This window comes from Thunnus albacares, chromosome 19 (assembly GCF_914725855.1).
Source record: "Thunnus albacares chromosome 19, fThuAlb1.1, whole genome shotgun sequence".
Taxonomy (NCBI): Eukaryota; Metazoa; Chordata; class Actinopteri; order Scombriformes; family Scombridae; genus Thunnus; species Thunnus albacares.
The window spans coordinates 1705146-1728150 of record NC_058124.1 but is presented as its reverse complement, the minus strand read 5'-3'; the positions used below and the strand labels follow the sequence as shown (position 1 = coordinate 1728150).

The window sequence follows — 23005 nt, the reverse complement described above, 5'->3', positions numbered from 1 at the left end:
ATCAAGACCTACAAATCATACACTGACACCCCTGACCGAAATCCAACAGGAAGTCCACAATTAGCCTTTCAAAATAAGACTTTGCCTCAATTGTGGCAAAATATGCCCAAATAACCGACAAAACCAGTGCTTAATTTGTAAATCAGACGGTCCTGGAACACAGAGAGGATACTGTTCCAGCAGGTCAGGGGGAGAGAAAAAGTCACAGTAGGCATCAAAAAATCTACAGTGCCTGGAGCACTTTGGACACCGCCTAGGTGCTAGCTGTTAAAACCAAACAAAACTGTCATCACATGCAAAGCAATGTGTAACACATCTAGGCTATATTATTAGAATAATTGCATCTGACATGCATGCTACACATGCACAAATCATGCCCACAACGATGGGACTTACAAGTTTTGATTAGCCATAATCATTTTGCCATTTCACTGTACAAACACCCACTTGCTTAGCTGTGAGGCTTACAGTAATCATATGCCAAATATTTAGACAGCAAAAAGCATTGAACCACTTGCCAGAATACAGTGCTTCCACTGGTATTTAATTTTTTTCATAAAATAAAATTAATTGATTTAACCATACAGTAGCCTCAGAAAGAAAACAACAAATAAGGCTAAGGACGTAGCACTAGCAGTGCGTTAAATATTTTTTGAATTGATGAACAATTCTTTGTCAAAATCAGTAGGGAGAGGAATAGAAACCACTGTTTGCGGCTTTGCAGCTCTCTCTCTCTCTCCTTCTCTCTCTCTCTCTCTCTCTCTCTCTCTCTCTCATTGTTCATCCCTTCACTTCTCTATCATTTCCCTTCTGTCTGTGGATTACTGAAATGTTCCAGGCTATCCACCCTGGCACACTAAACAGTGCGCAGGATGATGCACTTTACCAGGACGCACAGTGCCTCGTGGACCACTACAGCAGGGATTTATCCCTGACTTTCTCTGACCAACTCCTTGCGTTCAGAGCCTGCTTTAAGTCTGAAATAGCCAACTGTGAAGGATCTGGCCAAGATGCTCATTGTGGATCACAGCTGAATGGCAGCAACATTTAGTGAGGTTTGCACAGCATTGCTGTTATACCTCACCATACCTGTCACTGTTGCAACCGCAGAGCGCTCATTCTCCAAGTTCAAGTTGATAAAGTCTTATTTAAGGAGCAGCATTGGACAAAGGCTCAGTGGATTGGCTATACTCTCAATAGGGAACAGCAGAGTCAGGATTTGGACTTGAGCCTCAGAGTCATTCATTGTCAGATTTAGGTTATGTGCAGTACAATATGTGGTAAGCAGTTCCATCTAGATGATCCTGGCCTGCACACCTGAATAGACCCCACTCATATTAGCCGCGCTGTCGTAACCCCGCCTCCAACACTTGCTCGGGTCAAATCTGTTACTCACTATGCTGTCCAGGATTTTCTTTTGCAGCTCATATTCTGATGTGTCCACCGTTTCCTTGAAATTCAAGGTAGAGGTAGCTTTTTTTTTTAAATCTTGTCTTTCAAATTGTCAAAACATTTGGCCTCCATTGGCTCTATAAGGAATCATTATCTGTAACACTGCAGGTGTGATGTATGTCTTCACACACACTCACACACATGTTCACACTCACAGTTCCTTCACCTGATCTCTCAGTGTAGTAGGTTGCTGCAATACTGAAATATATGAAAAAGAGAAGAGATATTATATGTTTGTGTTTATTATATTTTGCTTTTGTCATATCTTTATTTTTTCCAGCATGTAATGTCACCATCCACAACCGCTGTCGAGACACTTTACCGAACTGTGCCAAAATGAAACAGAGGGTAAGACTACACCACAAATTGCCACAACTATAATTATTCCAACATGTTCTTAATATGTTCAAGATTTCTTCTATTGTATTATTTTGTTTTACAATTATCTAAAGAAGGTGAATGAAATTAAAGGTATGCTATGCAGGATTTTCCTAAAAAGCAATGTATAGATTCATACAAAAGAAATCCCTCTCAATCATCACTTAAGACCCATTAGAAGTGTGTGGCAGTATATTTATTGTGTTGTCTTTATTGTATTTATTACAGCAACATTGTGAGGTAAGATATGTGCTTGAAGAGTTAAAACTGAGGGAGTGAGAAGTGTTTTAAAAAAATGTCAGGTTCAGCCTCTGACTGATGACATCACGCAAATCTGCTGTAAAAACACTCACTTTGGACTTAAATTGCTCCAGAAGTACAAAAGGTATCACAGCACAGAACACAACTTTGAATGTTGAAAGTTTGCTCAACATTTTAAAGTTTGAATGGAATCTGGAGACCAACGTACTGTACGTTTGTCAGAGCAATTGTGTTTCAAAGTTACAAAGGTTCCAACTCAGTTGGATCGTTCCTCCCATTGACTGCCATTATACATTTTAATATTTAAAAAATATATAAAAATCACTGGAATATCATCATGGAAGAGAATGATGCACTGAAATGGACTGCCCCCTCGACGCAGAAGAACTCTGGCCCTGCGTTTGCCCTCAGACTTCAGCAAAAAGCTACTGAACTTTCCAGTGGTATGTGATAAACTTAAGGAAAAAACAATCACGTTAGCATGTCTAGCAGATGGAATCAAGCTTCCACCATATGTGTATATTCTGAAATGCAAGACTGTGCCAAAGGATGATATGTCAACCGGCATCATTGTCTGTGACAAGGATAAGGGTTGGATGGAGACAGAACTTGTACTGGACTGGCTTAAGGTTGTGTGGGGCAGGCAGAGTGGTGGCTCAAGGAGGAGAAGGAACATGCTTGTATTTGATACATTCTGTGGACACCTGACTGAGGCCATCAAAAATCAGATGCAGGACATGAATAGTGTCCAAACAATAACTACGACGGCTTGAGGCTAAGGCCAGTGCAGAAGTACCTTAAACTGCAATCCCACCAACAGCTGCTAGATGCTGCCTCCAAAAAAGTCTCTTATTCAAAAAGCATCAAGCATTCTCTCCAGAAATACTAAATCAATCTTTTTTTTCACCTGCTGCTCTCCCCAGCTCCAGGACACTATTGTCATAATATATCTAAGTTTAATGTCTCTTCATTACAATACCTGCCCTGTTAGCCCAATTTAGCTAAAGTATCCCAAGTGTACAGCGCTTGGTGTTCCCAGTAAGCTAGCGTTAGCTTCGGTCCAAGGTAGTTTCCAGAGCGTGAAAGGCAACACCCTGCACTCCTTATTTAGAAGATCCTGGTTCCAAACGGAAAAGATGGTGCCGACCATAACCTTAAGCTGCAACTCTGGGCTTCAAACAGCTCCAGTGGAAACCAATGGGTGACGTCACACCATGCTACATCCATCTTTATATACTATATATCTATGATGGTGACCCGGTCATCATGCTCGGGGGCATGACATCCCAGGTGCTTGATATTGTTGTCAATAAACCATTCAAGGTTGGCAAGTACCGGCTGGCACTCACATCAAGTGGAAAAAATTCAGAAGCCTGCAGTTCATCTCCTCTGTGAGTGGATCCTCCAGGCATGGAATGCAGTAGGCCAGGGGTGTTGGCTGGACTGTTAACCATCGAGGTTTATCCAAGATTCTTCTCTATCAAAGAACTTTTAAAAATGTACTTCTAAATAGACTGTTTCCATGCATTTTTTTCTTGTATGTGAGGACTACACATTGCTTAGAAAATTGGAAAAGGAAAGAAGGGTTTGGATTTGATTTACCATATAATCTGCACATGAATATTCCAGCCACTCTGAAACCAAAATGAGCATCATCAGATACCTACTACCATTGTTACAAGGCCTACATGATGGAAAATCCTCAAAACCCATAATGCAATGGCAGTGTCACAAATGAGAGTTGAAAATGGCTAACTACTCAAAATGACTGAGTAAACTTTTATTATTTTAAAAGAACTAGTAGGCCTAACTATGGTCTATGTGGATTCATGTAACTCATGTAATGTGAGTTTTTTCTATTTTCTCTGTCTAGCTTGTCCCTTCCTATCAATAAACCACATAATTTTTATAACCATGGGTTGTTGATTGGGAAGGCATGTAGCTGCCTGTCAAATTAGACTACAGTGTGTGAGGAGGACAGAACAATGGCAACTTTTTTCCATTGTAAATAAAGTGCAAACTGGTGAGGCAATTTCTGAGAGGTGATTGTTCATCCACCGTCTCCCACTATCACTGACACGTGACACTGACCTTACGGTGATGTGTGTGACACATCTAAATAATTTAGATTTAGAGTTAATTTCCTAGTTTAACCTGACATGTCTCATGAGTGAGCCAACTTTTAAAATGACTAAAGTTATCAGCTCAGCTAGTAGCCTAGAGTTTTGTTTTATGGAAGCTGTGGTAACTTAGCTGTCAATGTATGACATGACCAGAAGAAAAGTTGGATTGGTCATAAGACTTGCCTCAGGGCCAATCAACTCTGTTTTAAATTTCACACTGAACAGGAAACATTTTGAACATGAGAGTTGATCTGAGTTACACCGTGTCTACACTGAAAGCATTTCAGTCATGTCGTGTTTTCTCAGTTGTCAGTCTCACACATTACTCCTTAGAGCAAACATAAAACAAGCTGCAGCTGTGAATGCATGGTTGACAAAACGCTATAGTGTTTTCCAGACCCTGTGGTGCGGACAATACTAAAAGTCAATGTTAAGTTTAATTTCTAAAGAGATAGATCGAATAAGACATAAACATGATTGCTGTCATAAATAGTGCTGTCATTTAATATTCAATTTCAAAATCACATTGTAATGAGATGGTGTGTCAAATTTTGTGTCAGTTTACTTAATAAAATGTGTAATTTCAACCACCATGGAAAATATGGAAATCATTTCAGTGAATGAGCTGTCAAATCAATGCATGACTTAAACTGCGAAGCCTTTTAAAGTAGAATGCTATTGTACATGGTACATACTGATTTCTGTCATTTATTAACACAGCAGCAGAAGACGGCCCTAATGCGGAATAACTCAGCCCTGCAGAGTGTCACACTTCGCACAAAAAGTGAGAACTTTTCTTACAAATAAAATGATTGAATATAATCTGTCTCCCCCTCCTACCTTAACTATTTCTCCTTTTGCCATTCCTATTTTTTCTGTCCCCCTCTCTGCTGGTTATTTTCCTCTTCCTCTAAATGTTGTTCTCCTTCATTATAAAACTCCTCCTCTCCCTCCTCGCTTGTTTTAACTTCTTCCTAAACATGTTGTTCCTACTGCCATTATATTCTTCTTCATCCCTCTACATCTTTCTCTTGTCACTGTCTCTCCTTGTCTTGTTCTCCCACCTTTAACTATGGACCTATTTCTTCCATAGGTGTAGGAATGCGCGAGCGTCCGAGTTCAGCCATCTACCCTTCCGACAGCCTCCGACAGTCTCTGCTAGGATCCCGCCGTGGTCGGTCCAACCTTTCCCTGTCCAAGAGTGTCTCCACCAACAACATTGCAGGGTGAGCCTCACTTTCATTGGTCAGCAGCTGCAATACAATGTAAGGCACACGTCCTAAGACTAAACCTATGGGTGTTTTCAAATCTATTGTTTGTTTGCTCTGCTTCAAATCAGTGGATGAATTGGTAAAGTTGTTGCGTTTTCGTCTCGGTTTGGTTTCTTTTCACGCAGAAACAAGTTCAAGCAAACCAAAATGCATCGTTAAATGTCACATGAGAACGTTCTCTCCTCTCGTTAGTTTATGTGCCTGGGGCGGGACTGGGAATGTTAAACACAGGAAGATGGTCCCATCAGCCCAAAAATAAAAAAGGCAACGTAAATCATTGCTAGTCCAGATCAGACCTCAATTAATTATATGGCAAGCTGCTAGCAAGTGATTTCTCAAATCTGCAACCCAGCAGGCAAAGCGCACCTGTCTACAGGAGCCATTTAGCTCAGCCTTGCAGAGTATGTTGTAATTGGGTCAGATTAAGGTGAAATCACGCTCCCACCTCAAACTAACTGCTCCAGGATTTACGTGTGACTGGACCAAGAGCATGGCTCCATCACGGCTGCTGGAGACGATCCACTGCCATTCTAGCCAGTGTGTGTCTACTGGATCTGTGAGACAGCCTAGCTCTTTTCCTTACTCTGCTATTTTTATGCAGGGTCTATTTTTGGTGAACTAGCTTGCATCTCTGAAGCCTGAAATTCTCATGTGAATATAAATAAATGATGGTATTTATTGACAGTAGACTTAAAATTGATTTATGATTATGCGTTTTAATTGTTACAGATAGGCCAAGATTAGGAGGGAGGGAGACGATCTATTCCTAACCTCCATTCAGTCCCCTTCTGTTCTCTGTAATCACATATACTTTTAAAGCAGCTGAATTCACAATATAGTGCTTCTCATTTACATATTTTTTCTGTTTCTGTTGTCAGATGTCAGAAGTAGTGTGAAATTTGATCACTGCTCATAGATACTACCTTAGCCAGCAATCATTATCAGGCTTTTGCTGCAGACAAAATCATTATTTTATGATCTGACAAAATGAACAAATATACAGGTTAATGACAGCAGCAGTGCTGTGAGATCAGCTACAAAGACATTTAAAATCAGATGATTTTACTGAGATTGGTAGTAGGAAACTTCTAGCCCCGAGACTGTAACATTATCATTGGCAACAGGAGTAGCTGAGCATTAGGATATATAATATGTTTATATATTATTATTATTATTATATGTAACCACTGTAGACACATTCATATATGTACACATACATATATGTGTCTACATAGATACATAACTATAGGTCATTTAATGTCCTTGTTTAATTAGTCCCAGTCGGAATGATATACTAAGCCGGTAGGAGGATAGCATCTGGTTACCATGGAGACGACTGAAACCTTTCACTGAAGAATAAATTGAAAACGTTGTGCAACTCTGTAATTTCTGTTGAGCGACACTTATCAAAAGTGTCAAGCGACCTACCCTAAATCAGCCTTCACAAGTGTCACTCTTTCAACCATCCTCAGTCAAGGTTGATTAATGGTAGGTCACTCATCACCTTTGATAAGTGTCGCTTGACAGAAATGACATATTTTCGACCAAAAAAAGTGTCACTTGACACTTTCCTTTCATGGCGTACACCTGGAGAATTTTGTTATGTCATGGACACCATCATGTGACATGGACGAGGAACAGCTGAGTCATTTAGTTGAAATGAGGAGTTATCTCTATGATACCTCCACATTTCACTACAAAAACCTAAATAAGGTAGCAGCTGGCTGAAGGGAGATTACCAGGTAACTGGAAGTTTCTGGTTAAGTTGCTGTTGGCTATTATGTATGTCATTTCCAGTAAAGAAACAACTAAATATGACAATATAGAATGTGTGTTTTCTGTTTAAAAAGTATAAACCTAGGATAGCAAGTACTCACCCATCTATTACTTGAGTGGTTATGTCTCCACAGCACAGTACGTGGTTTGTTTCATGACGTAACAGAAGTGTTTATTTAACAGATTCAGTGTGGGCAGAAAGTGTACGATGTGAACACAGAAGCAGCATTAAGACAGACAAGCCCAGTGGCAGTTCAGTTTAATCAAACAGGTCATCCACTGAAGTCATCAGTGCAGGTTGTCTGTCAAGTACCCTGGCCCAACTTTCAGCATCATGCCCAACCTCATGATCGGCTTTGCGGGCATCCAATCTGACTTCCCGAATGGTCCTGTCTGCATGATCGACCTCCAGAGTGGTCCCGCCTACATGGCCAGAATCTAGACTTGGCCACCCTCCAGAGCAGCTCTGCCCATCTGCCTTGACTTCTGGTCATCCTCCCAGTGTTTTAAATTTCAGTCCAGCATCAAGTATTGCCCCCCAAAAGAATGCTCCATTATACAGTCAACCTGCAGACTCACAGTCAGCATTGGGTGTTTAGTGCAGTGTGAGCAGAGGGTTTATTTAACAGTGAAAGGTGACAGACAAAGTGTAAATTGGGGTCCTGAAATTAATCCATCCAACTGCTGGTGTTGTAGGTGACTGCCTAGCTTACCTTTGCTTAAAGACACTCCTGACTTCCTGCATTGCATTTCTGGAATTTGCATTGCATCAGAGCAATTTAGGTATTGTCTCTGTGACTTGATGCCAGAAATGTAATTCCTAATTTGTCAGAGTAATGTGTCATTGTATTTGCATATGTACTATATGTACTCAGTATATCTGTATGTGTGTGTTGTAGAACCCTTAATGACGACTCTCCCCTGGGGTTGCGCAGGATCCTGTCTCAGTCCACAGACTCCCTCAGCTTCAGGAACAGAGCTATGTCAATGGAGTCTCTCAATGATGACGGTATATGAACATTCAAACCACACTTCACACTAAAATGGCTTTAATAACATGGTGGTTGATTTGCCCAGAATTGAGGAAATGTATTGCCTTATGTTTAATGTGTGGTGCAAAAGTTGGTCAGGCTCAACCATCAACCATGGTATGTGGATTAGATATGTAGTAATATGTGTAATGGGTAGATAGTAAGGTGAGAGGGGGGTGAATAGTTGGTAAGGTGTATAGTGCAGCAGCATGATAGTGTAGGGGTTAAGGAGATGATGGAACGCGCTTCCACCAGGGGAAACTGTGCTGCAAACATCAGTTTGCAGGTTAGATATCTGATTAGCCAGTCAACTGTCAAATGTACATGCAACTGTCAACATTAGTAGGTTCAGATGCTAAATGCTGTGGTCCTTATTCTTAAATTCAACTGATAATAAAGTGGTGCTTGTTCCTGGCTTATAAACTACAGTTACCACCATAAGATTCCCTGTCCTGGAGACTAAAGGAGCATTTTTGATGTATCTCCAAAGACATTTTTACTTTTTTAATAAAAAAAATATGAATATTCACTTTAACATGATTTTGGCTACATACTAAATTGTGATTTCAGTTGGCTCTAATTATTTTTACAACCAGCTATCTTAACAAATGCATGAGATAAAGATTCACACCTTTGTAGGTTTTGTATGCTGATGGTTTTCTCTTGTTTAGGAGATATTTACTACACTTCAGTGCTGGAGGAGATGGAGCTCGAGGGCCAGGACTTTAAGGCTGACTCATGGAGCATGGCCGTGGACAGCAATTACTTGCAGTCACAGAGCAAAAACATAATCAAGAGGCAGGATGTCATCTATGGTGACAAGAACATCATTTATTTTTTAGCAGTAGCTTATTGACCTTTACTTTTCTCCCATAGTACAGACACATGATGTATTGCTGAGCATTACATCACAACAGTAAATCCATTAAAATATACAATATATTAAAATACTACATAGATACTATTTACTGAAGCTGGACATACTATCGTTACTATTTTTTCTAACAAAACATGTCAGATGTCCAGTTTAGGCAATTCCTTTCTTGCATGTACAGTATGACAGCTGCTGTCTATTCTGTGATTATGATGTGTGTGTGTGTGTGTGTGTGTGTGTGTGTGTGTGTGTGATGTGGTTATGTGTCCTTCTCAGAGCTGATTCAGACAGAGGTGCACCACATGCGAACCCTGCGCATCATGGAACGGATATTCCAGCAGGGCATGCTGGAGGAGCTTCAGCTGGACCCCAGCACTGTGCATACCATGTTACCCTGCCTGGACCAGCTGACCAGTATACATTCCCATTTCCTGACACAACTTCTCCTGCGCCGCAACAACAGCCTACAGTCTGAATCTAGTTGCAACTTCACCATTCACCATCTGGGGGACATACTACTCGAGCAGGTGACTGCCATGCATTCTCACATACAGACATACAGAAAACACATACCATACCACACCACCAAGAGTTACCCCATTTAGACTGGCACAGTGGCACAGAACTGGAACTAAAATATTAAGTCAAGGTGATTTTATTTGTATAGTCCAAATCACAAATTTGCTTCAAGTGGCTTTAAAATCTGTACAGCAATACAACATCCCCAATTCAGGTAAGGAAAAACGCCTCCCTCCCACCCCTTAACAAGGAAATATAGAAGAGCAACAGAAGAGGGATCCCTCTTCCAGTACATGCAGAAATGCAATAGATGTGTGTACAGAATAGACCAGATAGCAAAATTACAGAAATACATTATAGAAAACTGGATGACAACATTATAGATGGATTGATAATATATATTAAGAATCTGATCAGGAGGATGTTGAGCAACTTCCAGGTGCTGCCAAACAGATAGGACCATGTAGAGCTGTAAATGTAACTTTATTTATGTAATTCTATGACTCAGCAGAAGTGTAAAACTACACTGGAGACTAGAGTCTAACAGTGACATCCAGAGGTTAACCAGTGCCAGCTGTTTCCAATACTAGTCCAACATGGATTAAAATCATGTTCAGAAAACATCAGTGTCAAAAGTTTGGATTTATTTATATCATTTTATCATAATTGTTGTATATTGCCATTTTATAATTGCAATTAAATGCTAAAATAACCATAAAAATGATTTAAAAATAAAATAATGATTTTAGCATCTGAATTGTTATGATTATTTTTGTGAAATTGTTATTCATTCAATAATCATATAGCAAATATTAGATATTGTGACAACCCACATTTAGATAACAGATACCAGGTCTGAACAGTGCCTCTTTTTCTGCTGACAAAGGCTTTCCCTTACATTAAATCCTTAAGTTCTTTTTCACTCTCATTTCACACACAGACCAAATAATCTGTGTGTTTATGTGTTCTGCCAGTTCTCAGGTCAGTGTGCAGATGACATGCGAAAGACCTACGCTGAGTTCTGTAGCCGCCACTTGAAGGCTGTCAAATTGTACAAGGAACTGCTGGCCAGAGACAAGAGGTTCCAGTGCTTCATACGGGTGAGACAGATGCAATTAAAATACAACCAATTGAATACACCTCCCCTCCCCCTCCCCATTTCTGCCAAATCACTTCCGCTAGATGCCACTAAATTCTACACACTGCACCTTTAGCTTTTATTTACTATACCTCACGCCCCCTTTGATAGACATGTGTCAGCTCTGGCTCGCTAACATGACACACATTCCAGTGAGAAACAGCTAGTAGCAGTGGTAACATTAGCATGAAATTCAGGCTGGCTGTTGCACACCTTAAAAGCACAGATGCTTCATTCTGGTTAATAAATTCAATAATGTATGAAAATTCATACATAGGAAACTATGTCAATAGAGAATTAGTTTCATTGATCAACCGCACAGGATCATGAAAGGAGACTGCAAACCTAGATTTTTTCTTTCTCAGAAAAATTATAAGGGTAACAACGTGATGAATTTTTCCTTCCAAAGCCATCAGTCTACACAGCTGTCAACGAATCACACACTCAAACTCTTAACACCTGTCAAACTGATCACCAAGGCACTGATCACAGCCTGACAATCTGATCTCTAAAGCATTGATAAAAGCTTTAGTCTGACAAATGTTTGCACTCTTCATTAAACTGCCATGAACACACAGCCTTAAAACAAGCGTTCAGTGCAGCTTCAGCATAAAATCATCCACCACCTCCATGAAATCTAGGATTGTTGATGCTAACAGCTACTTCTGCACTCTCAATTAAAGGGGAGGTTTCCTTCTTGGGATAATGAACATTATCCCATTACGTCCGCCATTCGTGGAGTTTGAGGCACAAAAACAACTTCACACATCGATTTTCTCATAAACTCTCAGTCATTCTGGTTTGTTTTCTTGCCCCTGTGGGTGCGTGCATGTCACTGAAGACATCACTCATAAACCCATTTATGGAACCAGTGAAAAGTTTGGACACACCTTACCATTCCCTTGAATGAGAAAGTGTGTCCAGACTTTTTAATGGTATTTTAAATACTGGTGATATTCTGACTCAGAATATCCAACATGCCACCAGCAGCTGGAGAGCTGGTCAGTGGGGTTGGTGGGAATTGTTCAGGTGCCAATGTTGTGCTCTGTCTCTGTTCCATTTTGTCAATGGATGATAATTTAACAATACTGTTTTAAACAATAATGTCATCACATGTAAACATAAAAGAAATCTATTTTAGTACCATTTGTTCCATTGTTGTGTGACACACCAGTGACCTGCACTCGGCACACTCACTGACCAAACAGCACATAAAAATAATAATGATTGTTTTGGATATATTTCACTGAAAAGGCAACACCAGGACATTCTGGTTTGTAAAACATAGTGGAACATTAGGCAGAACCTAGAACAAAGACATGTTTGGTTCTGAAAAGGTTAGGGGAAGCTCCAGCTTACCGTTCGTTGCAAGGGATGTTGCAGGACAGGAACAAATTAGTGGCCTGAAAAATGACAACTGGAAAATGTATGCAAGTAATATTAAGAACTAGTAGTATCCATGACACCATGCGCAAAACCCCACAAAGTAACATTTTGAATAGAAGCAGAATAGGCAAGCCTACAACATGTGTGTCTCTCAGTATTGTTACTTCTGGTTTTTCCAGGTCATTTGTCATTCTCACTATATGAGTGAGAACTGTTTGAACCGTATTATTTTTCAGTGTATTCTTTATGATTGATTTTTTATTTTTATATGTATTATATGGCACTGGAATTGCGCTCCTTTAGCCCTCACGTGGTTTAAAAAGTCTCTCAAAGGTGCCTTTCAAACACAATGAAAGCATTTTGTCAGTGTGTTTCTCTCTTTTTTTGGGCAGAAGGTGAGTCGAGGACCCTGGCTACGGTGCCATGGTGTTCAGGAGTGCATCTTGTTGGTGACTCAGCGGATCTCCAAGTATCCTGTCCTTATTCAGCGCATTCTGGACAACACCACCGGTGAATCACCCAAGTCAAAAAGCTTTATTATGAATCTAACTTTGTTTACAAAAGCAAATGCAGATCATTCTTACAGTTCTCTTCTAATACAATAAAAAGTAAAACAAGGAAACAATTGGCCTGTGTACAGAAAACATAACAGGATATTTAGTATATGCACAATTTTGCATTCAACAGCTTTTGGCAGCATATTTGTGGATTATTCAAATCTTGGCACTTTGCACCATCCAGGCAACTATTCCATTTTCCTATATGGAGAAGCCATTTTCCTCCTGCAGGACTGTTATTTTCACAATTTTTGTAATATGTGATATGACTGGCCAGGATGACAATGATCATTATACCTTTATATACTATTTCCCTATCCAAACCTTTTTTACACACTGTGCTGTTAGGCCTATGAATGGTCATTGAGATTTGTCCATTCAAATGGAGCCAGATGTTCCAGTCACTGAAGCTCAAAATTAAGTGTCAAAGGAGAACTGTAATCGTAAACACTTTACAAACTCATTTAACTATACATTTTAATGCAGTTTTTGGTTTGGTGACTGTTTATATATGAGCAACAAATCTGCCTCTTCAAAGCTTTGAAACTTGCTTTGCAGACATTCAGTGTCAGATCACTTTTTTCAGAGGTTCAACACTCTCTTTCCAGAATCATTGCTATTCACCTTGTGTCTGGATGATTGTCACAGGTGACTGGCACATATTTCTACACCTACTACTGGTACTGAATGTCTGTAAAACAAGTTTCAAAACATGGAAGACACAGATTTGTAATATTGAAAATAGTACACTTTCAACATAGTAACAGTAAATCAATTATTTCATCATCATTTATTATTTTATATTATTTTGAAATTGTAGTGCCACCACCACATATAAAGGCAGAAGATGGTATTTGGCTTTGGAAACTTTTACAGGGATATTACCAAAAAGCAGGTCGGCAGGCCGGAGTACGCCCACAAAAGGTGATATTCATTAACAAAAATAACAGAGACATAAATGAACCCTGGGAAATTCAACAGTAACAACTTAAGCCAAAGCAAACAAACAACTAAAATCTGCAGCATCACAGCAAGCTGCCACCTACTCTCTTCCCTACTTCATCTCAGTTGACCAGTGACTGGCCTTTTACCTACTCAGCCTCACGTAACTGTAACGTACCATCTGCTCAGGTTACCATAGGGTGAGCTAGAATGATACCAAGCCATCAAAAGATATACAGAACATTGATGTAGGATTTCTGTTACTGCTGACAATCACAATTGCCTATGGTTACACACACAGCTATGAGTGCACCAAATTATACAGAATGTAATTTACTACAGCACAGTTTTATGCTTCCTACTGCAAATTGACAGTGCCAAGTGACTCACTACTTAGTGCAGCTAACGATGCATACCTCTCAATATTACTGATTAAAAAGACGTTCTGCTTAACCATCATAAAACTCTTCAAAAGGAGTAACAGGACTGAAGCCCTTCAACAAAATATAACATTGTAAAACACAAAATACTCAACTTAAACCTGAACTACATTTGTGCAACATGACTGATAAATTAACATAACCATTAGACTGAAATTAGTGATTTGACACAAAAACACTAGCAATGTTGGGAATCAGGGTTTAGTGAAAAGAGAGAGGAGCAACCTTTTCACACAAATATTTAAATCATGTTTTTTAGGTTTAAAGCCATAGTTTACAGCTTCAAAACTTTTCATGTTTTAGTTTTAAGGTTATGAGTTATCATGGAAATCTAATCTCATACATACTTCCACATAATCAACCATAATGTTATTTTCTCTCCCTTTCAGATGATGAAGAAGAAGCCTCTTTATTGGCCCAGGCTCTTCTGATGGTCAGAAAACTTCTTAGTTCAATAGACCAACAGGTACAAACCTATTTTAAGTTCTTTTTTAGCCTTAATTATAAAGACGGCTGTGATTATAAGATGCAAAAAGATTCTAGTGAAGTTTTTATAAGATTACCTGACTGTCTGTCTGACTGTATGCAACAACACACCCCACACACAACACACACCATATGATCCGCATTATTCTTTGCTACTTGACAGATGATTTTGTCAATGTTTTTTTAAGATAAGACTTGATCCCCAAGGTGAAGTTCAAGTGTTACAGCAGCAACAGTAATACAGATAATATGTATATATATCTGGGGCATGATACAGGTTTATTGTTACTGTTATTATTGTTACAATGTGCAACATCAAGCCAAATACTGGTCTACTGGTGTTGTTGCCCACATAAAACAGTCACAATGGTGTCATAACTCTGGAGAGTGGAGAGGTTGAAGGTTGGAATGTTAAATCTTACTCACCCTGGATGAATAGGACCGGATGTGCTTATGTATGTGTGTGTGTGTGATTATGGGGATAGTGGGAGGGGTTGTTGCTGCTGGCTTTGGTTGAGCAACCTCGATGATTTGAATCATCAGTTGAGAAGCTCGTGAGTCAACGTGCATTTTGTCAGTTGAATCACAGCCTTTTTTTTGCTGCATAATTGTACATAAAGTAATGCAAGGTGACATCATCACAGGCTGTGAACTTTTACAGAGTCTTGTCTCAATATTACCTAAATACATAACAGTTATGGAAACAGAGAGAGAGAGGACAGCACACCACAGAGCAGAGTGACTCTGTTTGCTGCTCTGTCTCTGACGCTCTCAGCTCTGGTGTTGAATGCAGCAAAGTTGGCTAAACTACTTTTGAACCAGACGCTGGTACAACCTCCTCTGCTGTCCAGTGTGATTGACTCAGCTGGGCAGGAGAGACGCTCTGTGGCTGAACTAATAAGTTAAATTATAAAATCCTAGCATACTATTTAATTCTCTGACTCTAGTTTCACAGATGATGAACAAAGGCATTAAAACACAAGTCTTACACTAAAACAGGATAGAACAAGACTCATGTAGGTTGTTATAGGAGTTTAGTGTCAGGTGGCTGCTTTGCAAGAGTGCTGGATTGTACTGTAACTGGGTGGAGGCATGGATATGATTTCTCATAGGAGTATAGGAGAAAGAAAACATCAGCAGTCTAATAATGTTGAGTATTATAAGTCAGAAGCCGATGCTCCAGCCTGAAGGGCTGACAGAGTTGAGGAGTCTGAGGAGCCTAACAATAGGAAGTTGTAAATACTGAATTGAGAGTACACTGAGGGGTCTAAGGGGACGGTAAACACATTTGTGTAATCACATTCTAAATATCTCATTTTTAAATGGGTGAAAATTAATTTTAACCATATTTTACCCATTTCTAACAGTTGTTGACTGTACTCATATGATAGCTGAGGTCAAGAGTTCTCTATAACAGTTGGTCCCAGGTCTGCAGTCCCTTTTGTTGCCGAATTATAAGCCTTCAAACATACAATGAGGTCAAGGTTCAAAGGCCAGTATTTCAAAGCAGAAGCCATGTAGAATCTTCATACTGACATATGTTACTCTCTGGGTTGAGACCTTTCCAATGATGTATTTGGTTTAGCTCTATGAAAAAGTTTTAATATTCTCATATCATGAACACAAGCTATCCCAGGTCTAGTGTCAGAGAGCACTTTGAAGGACCAATATATAAAACAAAGCTTTTTGTCTGTTTGTTTGTTTATTTGTTTTTCTTTTTTGGTGGAAATAGTGACAAAAATGAGTCACCTTCAGAGATTATAATACTGCTGACAATGTAGGGTATTACTATAGGCTTGGAGGAAGGCTTGAAGTGCTTGGTTTAGGCTTAGGGTTAGGGTTGGGGTTAGGGCTGAAAAGACCAACCCATTCTCATTCCCAGTCTTTAGAGACTTGTCGGAGCACTGGGCCCAGATGCTCCCAAGCTGGTTGATAGCCTCCTGCATCCAGCTCCTGCAGCACCTCAAAACAGACAAAGATAGACACGGTAACTGACAGCACACCCCGGCAGCCAGGGCCATCACACTATTCAATCAGAATCTGTTTTATTAGCCAATGCAAGCATACAACAAATGTGTCTTGGTGTTGGCTCCTAACAAACCCAACGCAGAAGAATAAAAATAGACAAAATTTGAAATACATTAGATTGAAAGTCATGCAGAGAGTCATGAAAAAAATGGAAAATTTGGGTCCATGTACACTGCACAAATCAAAGGCAAGCCTGCACATAGTCATAAAGCCTGACTGAAAACCTGTAGGGACTTTTACAACCTGACAACAAAGAAACAGCACTGCTGAACAAAAGGAGTCCAAAAGGGACTCTAGTTCCCACCATGCTATGCTCTACTCACACCCAGGTGTGAAATCAGCCTGATATTGCACTGCCAAATTTGACTAATCTGGAGAGTTTGGCCTTGTTTTTGTCAGGTATTCAAACCAGAACACCAGTATGATACAACTCAAAACTCCTCGGTTTGCACAATAAAAACTGTCTTTGTTGTGTTTTTTTGTAAAGGTAATCCACATGCTCAGAACAGAGGCAGGATTTGGGGTTAGCGAGGTAACATCAGGCGTAACTCTGGGTATTCACTGGGTTACGACGGTGGTTCACTTCTTACATCGCCATGGTAACTTATGCTGAAGAGCTAACCTGCTACAGAGCTGTTTATGACACTAAACAAATAATTATGATTTTAGCTGCATTTTAATTGTACAAAGTTGGTTTTATTCCCAGAGTGACAACTGACAGTGTGGATGATTTTACACTCTGATTCCATCACTTCAGCTCAGAATAACATGAGACAACTGTGACAACTGGAAATAAGAAAATAGATTGTCTTTTATTAGAGACATAATCCACACACTGTTAATTGGCTCCATGATTATAAATGTAACATTTGGGTCAGATAGACCTCATCAGTCATTTAATACTTTTCCACTCTTTGCTTCAGTAGCACTCTGGCATGACTTTAAGTTTTTTATTTATGTGACATATTCAGAATGATTTCTTCATTATCCAGCTAATAGCAAAAATACTCACTCTATGATTACAGGGTCGTTTACATTTCATTTCACTGAATATGACTTTTTGCTGTCCCTAAAACAGAATTCATGATTCATAATACATTTTATGAAATAAATAAGTGAACCTCTCAGCACATGTACTAAAGTAAAACAGTGACTAAGCAACAGCAATTAAGGTTGTCCTGGTAACCTAGTACTCTGAGACACATACCATATGACTGCACAATCCCTGCTTGAATTCCAGCTGGGAAAATCTGTGCATTCCCATCTCTTCCCATGTTTCCATTCTGCCTAAAACACACAGTCAAAGTGGCCTGATCAAAGGTCAAAACACGTCCTCCAAAAAAAACTTTTAAAAAAAACCAGTATCTAATTAGAGGCCAGATGTGACAGGTCCACACCAAATCATTTTATTAAGCTCAGTACTAATTTAATGAATTGGATCAGGTCATCATTGTAAAAAGTCATCCCGTCATATTAAACTTACAATTATGATTTCCATGCAGTTTTAGGTTTAAGATGATCAACTCCATGCCAGTTTATTTGTTAGGTCTCCTACTATATTCAATTAAATTACACAGTTAGATAAATTCATGTTCATTAATACCCTCGTTTGGACTCCAAATGGAAGATAACTTTTATACTGTGGGCAGATGGAGGAACTGGAGAAGACGCAGCGGCTGCAGGAGATCCAGGCCAGGTTGGATCCACGGGCTGAGGCCAGAGTAAGAGATGGTAGACTTTTCAGGCAAGGAGAATTGCTCCGCCGGAGCCTTGTCCATGAAGGGACCCTGTTCTGGAAAACACCAGGATCCCGGCTCAAAGGTACATGACACTATGAAAACATTAGTCTGTGTGTAAGGTAAGCAAACTTACTGTATATAGTGTTGCACAGAATTGTTGGCTCAATCTGGTGCGTCACATTTAATAAAGTGCTTTAGGTTGACAATCAAATTGGCTACTGCAAAGACTGCAATAGGTAACATGTTAACTTAAAGGATGCTTCCCGTTTACTTCAACCTGATGTATTCAACTTGGAGGCAGAGGCAGAAAGAGAACTGAACCAGTTAAGTACAGTGTACCTTTGGGAAACATGTGTTCCTGCAGTCACTGCTCTCCTGAGTAAGGAGGAAAGCTTTTGCTGCAAAGAGTTGCACCTGTTGATGCAAAACATGGAAAATCGAGATGTACCCATGGATGTGAGTGATCCCAGGTGTGTTACAACAACAAATGAATTTGCAGCTCTTATGAACATTGTCATTCTGGAGACTGGAAGAAAGAGGATTACAATATGTAACAGGGTTTTTCCATTAGCCCAGGTTGGTCCACTTTAGCCACGCTGCTTAACCAACCCATGATGAAATGCATCTCCACTACAACCTACCATTTATGGGAAAATCCCATGTAAGTGTATAATTGTGATGAATAAAAAATGAAATAAATAAGAAAACCCATTAAAATAGGGCCCTAAGACCCAGTTTCCATCAATAACTGGCTTTGTATTACGTCATTTGAACTGTAGGCTCTGCGTTGGGCACCAAAATACCACACGGATGGGCAAAGTGAATTTCATTTTTCAGTCCAACAGTTATAAGATACAGATATAAAACTATGAAAAAACAATTCCAAAATGTTAATTATATATTGATGAATGACAAATTTCAATTTTCTGTTATTGATTTTTATATGAAAATTTTGAACTGATAAGCCTTTCACTGACTTACTTGATGGAAAAAAAACAACTTGACTTTGGTGTGTGGTTGTACATTGTCTATCTTTGTGTGTGTGTGTGTGTGTGTGTGTGTGTGTGTGCGCGTGTGTGTGTGTGTGTGTGTGTGTGTGTGTAGATGTACAGGTCTTACTGATGACAGACATCCTGGTATTTCTGCAGGAGAAAGACCAGAGGTACATCTTTCCTTGTCTGGTAAGAAAATGTACTCACACACACACTTACAAAAGGACACTAAAATTGACTTTGCCAATGCATCATTTGTTGCACAGATGACCAGAAAGACAACTCTTCATGCTGTCATCTTTCATTGCAACATTATTGTCATAGCATCTTTCCTCTCTCTCTGTATTACTTTCTACAAACATCTCTGTTGTGCAATCCAGGACAAACCTCCAGTGCTGTCCCTTGAGAACTTAATGGTGAGAGATATAGCCAATCAGGAGCGAGGCATGTTCCTCATCAGAGACTCCACCCCTCCTGAGATGTATGAGTTCCACGCTGCCTCCAAGGAGGACAAGAACATCTGGATACGCCACATCCAGCACGCCGTCAGCAAGTGGGAAAATGCACCAACACATACAAAACACACTGTTTTTCTTTTGGAAATGAAAATGTTCAATCCTGCTAGCATGTAAATGCATTAGTACTGACTGTGAACAAATTTAGAACTGCCTTAGACTATGCATACACACAAATCATAAACGTCCCACGGTCTTAAAAAAATGATATAGTCAGTATTTATTCAATGTAAACAATATGTTAGAAGAACAGTTATTTTTAATGATTGGGCCTACAACATACAACATTTAAAAGTATGAAATCGATAATAATGCACAATTTATTTACTAATTATAAATGAATAGCTAAGACTGTAATCTATAAATCATCATTATAAATGTAATGAAATTATTGATATATTATCATATATATATATATTGAAAGATAGTGTCCTAACTCTCTTTCCTCACAGACTCCAAATCATTCAGTCTCTGGGGGATCACACCCGGGTCTAACAATTGCCCCAAACACATACACGCCAACTAGTTTCCCTCCTGCTGAGCTGCGGTTTTAGCGGTAAAAGTATATAGTACTATAAGTAGTATAAGTAGTGTGTTCAAAATCTTTATAAAGGTCTCAGGGCACTGAGAGGTCTGACTTTAGTCTTCTGGCCCTGTCAAGTATGCACATCACTCCTGCTAAACAATCCAGTCTGTTGTGGCCATTATTCTTGCACAGCTATCATGCGATAAAGCCAATCAGCCTCGGTCTTTTGGCTTGGAGATGGAGCAGGGTCAGAAACTGGTGATGACATAATAGGCTTACTTTCAGGCATTACATGGTGCACAAGAGAGTTCACTTCCTGGTTACCAAGTGTCTTATCCTGCCTTTTTAGACAGTCCTCAGTTACTACCATAACTCTGTTTAACCTTAGCCTGATAAATTAACAGGCAGGATACTGAAGAAATAGGGAACAGCTTAGTTTGGTGTACAGTCAGATTTATCTAGGGGCAGACCCCACTTTGAGAACCACTGATTTAGGGGACAAGATTACAAGGATTGCACTTTATGCGTAATCTTGGAAAGTTTGGAGTGGACAGACAAACACTGATTCTCTTTTATTGTTCATTTGTGGTATTTTGTCACTGTCTGTAATCAACAAGTTGATATGTCTAGTAAAATTGCATCACCGCAGTATGACACTTCTTGGTGAGTCCCGCATGGTGAGGAAAGCACAGGCAATCCTCAGTGATGTATCACATCCTCTCTATGGTGAATATGAGTTGTTACAGTAAGTACGAAGGTACATTGTACCACCTTTACAGACTACCTGTGCACAGAGATCATTCAAACCTTCCAGTATAGCTCTTTTAAAAAATAAATAAACCCCTGCCAATAAATCTTCAGGTCACCCACAACTTAGTATTAAACTCAAAACTTATAAGAGAAAGACTCAAAGAAATACACTGGAAACTGGTAGAGTTCAATGTGAATAGGTTTACTCTGCAGAAAGAGCAATACAAAGCAAACCGAGGCCTTGATCCCGGGATAAAGAACCTAATGAAAAATCATAAAACATTAAATTATATACCTCTCATAACCCCTCTTAATCTGGGGCTTATTCGCTGAACACCACCCTGTTTGATCCTAACACTTTGGTAATAATCCAAACATGACTCATCTCAGAAAACAATGGTGTCTCACACTTCTCTAACATGTATCAGTTGTACTTGGTATCTTCCACATTTCTCCCAATACACATGGCCTAGCGGCCTTCGCTCATCACACACAGAAAATTGAAATGTGACCTCACTGATCGTCCCCTTCCCAGTTCCCTTGGGAAAATGTTATCTTTGCACCTATTCATGGAAAGGCAGTTTTCCACCACACATGTGATGCAAACAAAGACAGCCAAAAAAACTGTCCGGATTCCTAATGCCATAGCATTCATTCAAGTTCTCCCTCACCTTGGCTCCCCTGATATGAATTTAGACAAATATCACCAACTGGGTTGTCTGGGTTGCAAATGTGACAGTTTGAGGCGTCATTCCCACAATTCTGTGAATTTTGGACCCCCTCCTGAGTGCCTGAAAGGCATTCAGTCTTGGATCGAGGAGATGTGCGAGATTGATGGACAAGCACAACTGATTGCCTTTTGCCTTTTGTCTGGAATATTTCATATTCCATAATTGTTTTCAGTTTCCTTTTTTGACCGATTCCTCCTGTAGGATTTCCTACAATTTGGACAATTAATTCCAATGAGTTTCACCCAGTATTTCTAAATTTGATTGCACCAAATAATTTAAATTTCCAAAACTACTATTTCTCCTCCACAATTTTTGCAATGTCCACTGATTCCCTTTCACCCACATCAATCCAGTAATTTTCCGCACCATTCTCAGTATTCTCCTCCAGCGCACCAGACCAGTAACCAGAGGGTATTTTGGGCCTTAGAAAGCAGTGGAAACCCCAGGTGCTGCTCCCTGCCCTGCTCTTGCTGGTTAGCTAGTTAACAAAATGTCACTTGATACCAGAGGCAGAGATACTGCAACATTGATATTTTCTTTTGGGGCACTGTCATTAACAACTGATTCATCTTTTTTCATCTTTTTGTCAGGGTGAGATAAGTAGAAGCAAGAAGGGGATGGGGTCTTAAACTGTCTAATTTTATTATTGATGCAAGCATAGCTTTATATTCTCTCTGACATCATATGTGACTGTTTAGCAGTGTTGCTGTATCTCTGCCTCTCATATCAGTGTCCAATATGTGTCCCAAATGATTAGAAAATAAAATAAAGTAAAAAACTTTTTTAAAAAAATTTAAAAAAATAAAATTTAAATCTTTTTATTAAAAAAATACATACACACACACACACAAACATCCTTGTCCCTCATGTCACTGATATTAGCATTTGTGTGTTCTGTGCTTTTGTATGTTCAGGTGCCCATCAAGAGAGGAGTTCCCCCTCATAGAGACTGAACACAAGGCCCACCTGAGAAGACTCAAAGGTCAGATGACAATACATTAATGACACAATCAAACAAACATTTTATTGGATTCTGTTTTTCCAACTGGAAACAGCTGCTGGTGAGCACAACACCAGACCTATTTTAATT

At 39.5% G+C, this 23005-nt stretch overlaps 1 protein-coding gene across 2 annotated transcripts in view; it reads left to right on the top strand.

Annotated features, from left to right (window-relative positions):
* arhgef1a (Rho guanine nucleotide exchange factor (GEF) 1a) overlaps positions 1–23005 on the top strand; it is a 51934-nt gene that overhangs the window by 18994 nt on the left and 9935 nt on the right. The window contains exons 3-15 of one of the 2 annotated variants that reach the window (XM_044336302.1): positions 1733–1800; positions 4935–4998; positions 5308–5440; positions 8161–8270; positions 8964–9107; positions 9443–9693; positions 10660–10785; positions 12602–12719; positions 14538–14614; positions 18312–18483; positions 19506–19582; positions 19774–19946; positions 22830–22897. In XM_044336302.1, the coding sequence (XP_044192237.1) occupies positions 1733–1800; positions 4935–4998; positions 5308–5440; positions 8161–8270; positions 8964–9107; positions 9443–9693; positions 10660–10785; positions 12602–12719; positions 14538–14614; positions 18312–18483; positions 19506–19582; positions 19774–19946; positions 22830–22897 (1581 nt within the window). The remainder of the gene's footprint in view (positions 1–1732; positions 1801–4934; positions 4999–5307; positions 5441–8160; positions 8271–8963; positions 9108–9442; positions 9694–10659; positions 10786–12601; positions 12720–14537; positions 14615–18311; positions 18484–19505; positions 19583–19773; positions 19947–22829; positions 22898–23005) is intronic. The other variant, XM_044336303.1, reaches the window with a different exon arrangement.